Consider the following 8,999-nt stretch of genomic DNA (forward strand, 5'->3'; position numbering starts at 1 on the left):
CCCCAAGTCTCATTTTACCATTCAACACTCTTTCATCATAGACTTATAAAACTGGTCCGGAGAGCAGCTGCATATGTTTAGGTATTAAGTCAAGCAAAACAGAAAACAAGCAAAGAAAAGCCAAGTCAAATCTCAAGCTCCTCTTGCTACCAGATTTCATTATGTTTTCTGGCAACCAGGGAAATGATATTGGAGGGCCATATTTTTAAACCGTAAATCAATAAATATGTCCCCTGACAAGTGGAAATTGACGTGGCATGGATAAGGCTAGGGTTTTCTGATTAAGTTTCACAAAATATGCACCACTAAAGCCAACATATTTACCACAGATGTTGTCATTCACCACAGGAGATCTCAAATAAGTTTAATCGTAAAAAAGAGCAAGGTATGACAGAAAGAAATATGTATCAGCAACATCCAAAATCCACTAGCCTAGATTTCTTTAGTACCCCTTAGTGTTTATGTACGTACTTATGGTTTGTTGATACTATAAATACTATGACACTATAAATCACTTGTTTTTCAAGAGATAGGACTGAATCATGTACTGTGCATTCACAATCTGTTGTAATGGCTGTTCACCTAAGCCACTAAATTTCTAATAAAACTACCAGATATAACAGAATGTACCACATGTTCCTCATCAACAAACAAATTAACCACAGTGTCTTACCTGATCCCACGGACAGACTATCCCGCCAGTAAACATAAAGAGGTAACCCATGGCAACCAAGCAGGCCCAGATGACCAGGGAGAAAACACGCAGAAGCTTCTTGAAGATTGACTCAATGCAGACGAGAACAAACACAGCCAAGAAGATAGCCAGCGCTGTGGGCACAGTGATTACAAAGGCCACATGGTCCTCAATGTTCTGAAAAGGGACAGGATAAAACATTTTTTTAAAAAAAAGAAAGTAAGACATGTGGACAGGCTATCAAGGAGAGAGAGGGAGAGATATGTGATTTTTCAGAGAAGGAGGAATAATTCATTTGAGAGAAAACTTGGTTTGCCTGAGAGATTATTAAGGAAAAGAAGCAAATTTAGAAGACAGAGACTTCTTGATGGGTTATAAAAAGCCACTCCTTTAGCTCCGTCTTTCCTCTTTAGCAACCCAGCTGATATGACTCAGCAAAAGAGGCAGTACATATGGAAGAAAACAGATCCTCAGACTTTTCCACTTTTTTAAACAAGGTGTCACCACAAAGCTTGCTCTTTGCTAGATGTGATGAGAAAAAAACAAATGTCCTTTTGTACTGAATGTCCTGTAGCTTTACCTCTCTGAGCAACAAGAAACTGTGAACAGACTCAGTATGAACTGCAAATGAAGACTGTGAAATATCATATCACTAGAAAATATAAGAAGTCTTGCATAACAATATGCCTGCTGAATTATCCATCTTATATCTTTCAGGATTATATGTAATAGAAGAATGCTGCTTATAGCCATGCATGCATGTATAATTAACACTTTTGATTTGATGACTTATGCTATTTCACAATTCTTGCTCAAGTCCTTTTAAATGTTTATTTAGTATGCATTAAAACATTTTGAACTGCTTTGCCTTGTCTTCCTTGGAAAGATGAAATGCCACCCATCCTGTTACTGTACATTATCTCTCAGAACATGGCATTCACTTGAGCCTACAGAGAACAATGTGACAACAAAAAAAGGGATACAAACAATGTATACTGTGAGAACATCCTAGGGAGTGTGGAAAAACCCTAAAAAGCCCCCAGTGTTAACCAGGAGCAAAGTTGAAACCACATTCATAATGGATTTGCTGCAGCCTTTCTGAAATACACTTAGATCTGAAAGTTCTAATAAAAATTTCAGGAGTTTCTTCAAGGTGCATGTAGGATGATCGCACAGCGAAGTGAGTCGTTTGTACTACCTCCTTTTTCCAGGCTTCTCCCCATCATTGCTTTTCCAGTCATATGATGGGGGATGGAAAATGTTCAGGATATGGATATGTAGTCAGATATCTCACATCCTCACTAGCACGTTTGGCTGTGCAGGCAAGTGTGTCTGCGAAATATACGGTTATCAATTGAACCCAGTTTTGTGTCATATTTGCTATTGGGTGAATTCGTATTCCGATTTTTATTTAGTTTAACAACAGAGCTCTTAATTAGTTGACACTGCTGCTGATTAATCCACAAAGACAAAGATTTGTTTGATCTACCATTAATTGTTGACCTTTCTTAACTCCAAATATGAGCAGTGGAAATTACTCTGCATACTCCAAGTTAATGAATGGATATCTTTATTTATGCTATTCTGAAAACGAATGATGCATTGTTTTCCCTTATCACTAAAAACACATTCCTATTCTTTCCATCATTGTCTTCAAAAGGGACCTAACTTTCAAAATGCCAGTCTAGCTCACGATGCTTCTCTTTGCGCATTTGTCCTCCTTCTCTTCATTACTTGCTTTCTCCTTCTTTAGCCTCCTGCCCCCACCATCCTCCTGTCTCTTTTTCATGCATACAGTCAATGCACTAGGACAGAAGAGGATATGTGTGGCTGCATAGAGCCACAGAGAGTTTGTCTCGCCCAGAGCAGAGCTCCAAAACAGCTCAGGATTTAGGTCAGCCAGCCAGCAGGATGGAGGGATGATAGGATACAAATAAAAGAGGGGACAGAAATATGAGGAGGTGAGAGATGACAGAGGCATGAGATTGTCGAGAAATAGGGGATGATGGAAGGGAGAAAAAGGGAGCAGCAAAAGTAATGCTTATCCAGCAGAGGGATAAGAAAAGAGGATGTAGTAGAGATCAGGCAGTGCCCTAACAGAAAAAGACATTTACAGAGATGCTTGTTCGTTATGATTGCACAAAAGCATGTTCAGAATTATTTTCTTAGTTTCTGATTGTTGAGAAATATAAAAACTTGGGATTTCAAAGGCCATTTTTTTTTTTTTATAGTTTTGGAGCACCCATGTTTACAACTCAACATGAATACTTCATGTTTTTGCTGCTAGTTATCTTTAACACTCTTACAAAAGCTTTAACACGAATACTGCCTGCTGGATCATATACCAAATCCAAAATTAAATGATAAATTAGGTCATTCTTCGGTTAAAAAAAACAGTTGTTGATAAGGCGATAAGTCAGAAAAATGATGAATGATGATTACCCACTTAAAATCTCCCGCATGTGCAAGACCGTAAGAACAGAACATTGCTATTATGATAATTACATCATTGTTCAGGAGGTTATTAAAATGCAATTAATGCCATCAGAAAAGTTGCCAGATTAAATATAATTAATCAGAATATTGTTGTCTCTTCTCGTCTTTTAGATTAAGGGATTACAATTTTTTGACTAATCAGGGATAAGTGACTCTGTTTTGTCTTGATTGCATAGAAATGTACTCCACTGGTGATAATAACAACAACATCTGCTGGTTGTTAGTTACAGTGCAGAAAAACAAGCTTTTTTCATTTGTATCATTTGTAAGTGTTCTCACTGATTAATTTTGTTCTGGTGATTTAGTCATTTTGCAGGTTTGCTCAGCTATCCTTGTTAGGACTTTACTTTGACTTCCATGCTTTGTGTACAGCCCAACCCAAACCCTTACCCTAACTGTAACCAGTTTATGCCTCTACTCCACTCTAACCTCAATTTGACCTCAATTTATACCTGATCCCTAAACCTAACCAGTAAATCAATCTCCATTAGTACTACTCATGTTTATGCCAGAAGAGGTCCCCAATAGGTAACAGAAAGAAATACACACGCACACCCAAACCCACACATACGTCACCCTGTGTTTTTGTCAGTGCTCTCTCTGTCTCTTTCAGTGTGTTTTAGACTAATCCCTTCTTAATAGCAGACTCAGCAGTGCCAGGGAATGGGAGATGCACTCTCCTAATAGAAAAATGTGATAAGCTATAATAAAGTTATGTTAGTATATCTTCTAAAATCAATCATTAGATTCTGGTAATATTTTACTATGTTCTAAAAATGCTTTCTTTTTAAAGATAGATATGGCCAAGCAGACCATTTAGATCATAACCAGTCAAATTGTGCACTGCAAAAGTTTGGGCTATTTTTTATTTCACTCATAATGTTTTTTTATTTTCAGGAGTGCCTTGCCGTCACTACATTTATTTTTTCAGGTTTTTAGAAGAGATAATCCTCTCAAAATAGTGACAGAAGAAAACAGATCTCGTATCTGTAGTTCAGCCAACCATGAGGTCAGACAATAACTGAGCCCCTTATTCCCCCCTCACTTTTATCTCACCCTTCTCTTCGCATTAGTGCTGCAATGAGGGCGGCATGCTGTGAGAGTGTGCGTGTACATAGGTGTTGCACTGGCACGCTTGTCTGTGTGTGCACATTTGTATGTGAGTGAGTCAGAGGGGAGTACATGTATTGTGTTTCACAAGCCAGCGGATTGTGCGTATGTGTGTGCCCAAATTTCCACGTTTGTGTCGCATGATAGGTAAGGCTGCTTGTGTGATCCTTTCCCTATGCATGCTTATAGACAGCGTGAGAGTTTAAAATCTATGTGTGTACGCCACATGTGCCTCGATCCACACTGTTTACGAAATACATTTTTCTGCAAACATTTTGTGTTTTTGTGTGTGTGTGTGTGTGTGTGTGTGTGTGCGTGTGTATGTGTGCGTTTGTGTGTTTGAGTGTTTTTCCGCATGTTATGAATGAGATGCTTACCAGTCCTGAAGCAAAGAACACAGTCAGCAGAGCCAGGCAGGCTCCCATCACTATGAGAAGCAGAAACACAATCAGAGGATGCTGCTGGCTCATACAGTAGTAGGACTCATACAGCCAATCCGGGGACCTGTTTCTCTTCTCCTGACCTCCTCCTCCTTTATCCCCTTCACCAGACTCCCCTGCCCGGTCCAGGAGATACCGCTTCCTCCTTATTGCCTCTTGCCACATGGATCTGGGAGCCAAGAAGGAGGTAGAGGAGGGAGAGAAACTAGAGGAGGCAGAGGAGGTGGTCACTGTTGAGGTATTAATAGTTTCCACCACAGATGAGGAGCAGTTGCTCTGTTCTGCTCTCCTGCTGTTGTTGTTCCTGTTGGGGACCCCGGTGTATGAGCTCCTGATCTCCAGTGTAGCCTTTGGTTCCTCCTCCACCTCCTCTCTTAAGTCCTTTAGGCGAAGACAACTGAAAGCTGAGGCTGAGTCGGAGTCAGAAGCAGTGTGCGCTGGCCGGAGGGGTGGCAAGAACGCACCGAGGGTAGAGCGCAGCATCCTCCTCTCTCTCCTCCTGCCAACATGTTGAAGCGGGAAATGAAGGGGAGCGCAGAGACTGTGAGCTCTTTTGAGTGAGAGAGAGAGAAAAGTGGGAGGGAAGTGAAGGGAAAGGGGAGGGAGAAAGAGCTAAGGGGGAGGGGAGGAGGAAAAAGAAGGTGCAGCAGCAAGAAGACAGCGAGTGAGAGAGAGAGAAAAGAATAAAACAAGAGGAGAAATTATGACACTGACATTTATGTATTATGTAGTATAAATGTGATGTTATGATTTCAGCTGAGAAACTGGTAAACAAGAATTGAAAAGACAACAGTTTAAGCTCAATCCAGTAGATGATGATGATTTTCACAAGTGAAATAACCCACCACATCACACCTTATGTTATTCAGTCATCCACATTCCTCTCTCCTGCTCTGTCTCTGCGCTGTCAGACAGCAATTTTCTTAAATGCCAGACTTGTTCAAACAGCTCTTAGTAGTTGAAGGAGAAATGGTGACAGATTAGCAAAAATACACAGATGTATTCAACCGCTATCAATGGTTAGTTTAAAAAATAGCTAAATTTTTTTTTATTAAAAACTCAAAATCCATGTTTACGAGTATTAGCTGATCTAATACTGCAAAAGTCATCAAATACAAACATAATTAGAGCTGAAACAATTACTCAAGTAACTCGAATAAATTAAATTACAAAAAATGGTCGAAGCAAAATCTCTGCCTCGGGGATTCATTTAATTTCTATCAACCGTGTTATGTGGCCTGCTCAGTTTAGGGTTAGGGTACACCAGACATACACCACTACGTTCAGAATTGAGTGGGCGCGATGGCAGAGAGCCAAGAAACTGTCCAAAGTTTGGGATCATTTCACTCTTAAAAAAGAAGATAACAAAGTGCAACGTGCCTGCTGCAAAGCAGAACTGGCATACCACAACAGGACGTCAACAATGATTCAACATCTGAACCGAATGCATCCAGTTGTTAACACCAGCTCACCAAGCATTGCCGACACAAGGTAACGTAACATTGGTGTTAGCTAATTTAATGTAGCCTACCATCACTAGATAGAACGTATGGTATTTGTAGAAGCTGTAGCCTGAAGTCGGTATGACTAGATATCATGTTAAGATGTGGAAACTAATTCATGTTAAATTGCAAGAGAGTAATAGCCTACACCAAATAACTTGTGCACAAACAAACAAACACACACCCTCACTTGCCGTGTTAAGAATAGTTGGAATAAAAACCTGTATGTTTTTTTCAGGAATAAAAGCCAAGTGCTTGGTCTATTTAAGAGGCCTGTCATTTTCGTTATGCATTATTTGGCATTGTTGTTTAATAATGCGAAATAATTTTTTATTAGATTACTCGATTAATTAATGGGATAATCGATAGAATACTCGATTCTAAAAATATTTGATATCTGCAGCCCTAATCAGAATTACTTCATGTAATTTGTTTTTGCGGGTTCTTTTATGTGTCTTAACCCATTTGTGCCCAGATTTTTTCCAGATTTGTAAGGCATATCATTTTATCAGTTGAGTCCCTCTGAATCATGTTATGTATTTATTTTTTCCATTTTGTACTTAGTTTTGAAGAAAATAGCATTTTTATGACTGGCAACAATTGTTGCCAGTGGGCACACAGCTTGTCACTAGGTCAAATGTCACGTAATAATAACATAATAATAATAATAATAATAATAATATAGTAATAACAAAATAATAATATAGTCACAATGAATAATAACAAAAAGATGGAGGGGGGGGGGGGGGGGTGTAAAACAAGAAATATATATATAAAACTGTACATGGATACCAATGGATATTACCATCCCAGGAAGGTAGCTAATGATCATGGTTCAAACCTTGGTTCCCCCTGTATAAAATTCAAAACAAACAATTTGAACTAGTTTCTTTATTTTAAATAACCTTTTTTATCAGATATACATCTCAGCAGTGGCGTGCACAGACTTTTCGAAGGGCAGGGGTGAAAATACAGCGCGTTCTCGCCACTGAAGAGGGCACTTTAGCGTGCTTTTTGGCTCCCAAGAGGGCACTTTAGCGCGCATTCTTGCCACCCAAGAGGGCAGTTTATCATGTTTTAACCAGCCAAGGGGGCAGTTTATTGTGTTTTGCCAAGCAAGAGGACACTTTAGCATGCATTTTGGCTCCCAAGAGGTAACTTTAGTGCTTGTTTTGGCTCCAAAGAGGACACTTTAGCGTGCGTTTTGGCTCCCAAGAGGGCACTTTAGCGCGCATTCTTGCCACCCAAGAGGGCAGTTTATCATGTTTTAACCAGCCAAGGGGGCAGTTTATTGTGTTTTGCCAAGCAAGAGGACACTTTAGCATGCATTTTGGCTCCCAAGAGGTAACTTTAGTGATTGTTTTGGCTCCCAAGAGGACACTTTAGCATGCGTTTTTCAACAATTGGGCCACGAGGGGGTGGCGACCGCCTAAAAATCCTATAGACACAGGCCTTGAATACCTGTGAATTTATTTAGCTTGGAAGAGTATTCTAAGAGGACTAAAATGAGTCGTTGTACATCATTCTTCAATTTGAAATAAGTTAATTATGAGCAATCCTACAGACAGTGTTTTCCTTTAGTTAGCGACAAGCTATGTGCCCACTGGCAACTTTTGTTGCCACTCACAGAAATAAGCCCATGATCAAAAAAATATTCATCCCAGGTAAAATTTTTTGGGGGAGGGTTAATCTAGAGACTTAAATGATTAAATAATTATAAACATGTTTGGGGGAAAAATCATAAGAAATTTATGAAAATTGCCTCTTTCCAGGAGGATTTGCATCAACCATGTCTTCAGTCAGAAGTAGCAGGAAGCAGATGATGTCATGTGATAGGAAGCACTTGGAAACAATTTTTTATAAAATAAAACTTTTGTCTAAGTTGTCTACTAGCATATAAGTGGAAAAAGTTGCATAAGTACCTTTGAGATTTTTTATAATGAGTAGAAAATGACAGTGATACACTTTGGCAACAATTGTTGCCAGTGGGGCAAAACGGGTTAAGTCACTGGTTTCTAAATGATGGCTCTTCAGTTCTTCTGTGCAAACAAACAGCTTTCCAAAAAATATGGCAGTTGCTCAAAAACGTTATGCACACACATGCTAAGACATACAAGTACAGACACTTCTCACACACACACACACACACACACACACACACACACACACACACACACACACACACACACACACACACACACACACAGGGCAAGCCAAATATGATGAAAGTGGTGCTGGCCCAAATACTGCTTTTAAAAACATTAATAAATGATGACTTCCAGATTCCATTAATCCCCTCACAACATCAAGTGCCCCATTTCAGAGCACTGAATTTAAATTACCAAACTATTACTGCACAAAGCAATAAATCAGAATTATACATATTCATTAAGAAAATCTTAAAAAGCTTGTTGCGACTTGTGTGTTAAAGTTCATGCAGGGTCAGTCCAATCAGGTTTAAGTGGGTGGACAGTCACTTACAAGTTGCCAGATCCACCTACAATTTTTCGATTGCAACATACACCTCCAACAGTAGCCCCATTCATACTGCCCTTTCAGTGAGGGAATCATTCGCAGATTCTCAGATTGCTGTCTATGTGAAAGTTTCAGATGTGAAAAGCAGGGACAGTTTGGCTCCAGCTCTGCTCTGCCTTCGGAGGTAGTATCTGTGTGAATGGAACAGCTTGAGGTGCGGATCATTGGTGTGTAGGTCTAATGGTGTTCTCAGTTGGAAAGCTAAACAGATCCTTCACTTAT

General features: G+C 39.5%; 1 protein-coding gene across 2 annotated transcripts in view; it reads right to left on the reverse strand.

The window, feature by feature from the left end:
* The window catches only part of adcy2a (adenylate cyclase 2a), a 64,321-nt gene extending 59,021 nt beyond the window's left edge, over nt 1-5,300 (reverse strand). The window contains exons 1-2 of one of the 2 annotated variants that reach the window (XM_030393895.1): nt 4,678-5,223; nt 674-871 (exon numbers count right to left, since the gene is read on the reverse strand). In XM_030393895.1, coding sequence (XP_030249755.1) covers nt 674-871; nt 4,678-5,223 — 744 coding nt within the window. Of the gene's footprint in view, nt 1-673; nt 872-4,677 lie in introns of both variants that reach the window. The other variant, XM_030393896.1, reaches the window with a different exon arrangement.
* Nucleotides 5,301-8,999: the final 3,699 nt, after the last annotated feature.

Source organism: Sparus aurata, chromosome 17 (genome assembly GCF_900880675.1).
Source record: "Sparus aurata chromosome 17, fSpaAur1.1, whole genome shotgun sequence".
Lineage (NCBI taxonomy): Eukaryota > Metazoa > Chordata > Actinopteri > Spariformes > Sparidae > Sparus > Sparus aurata.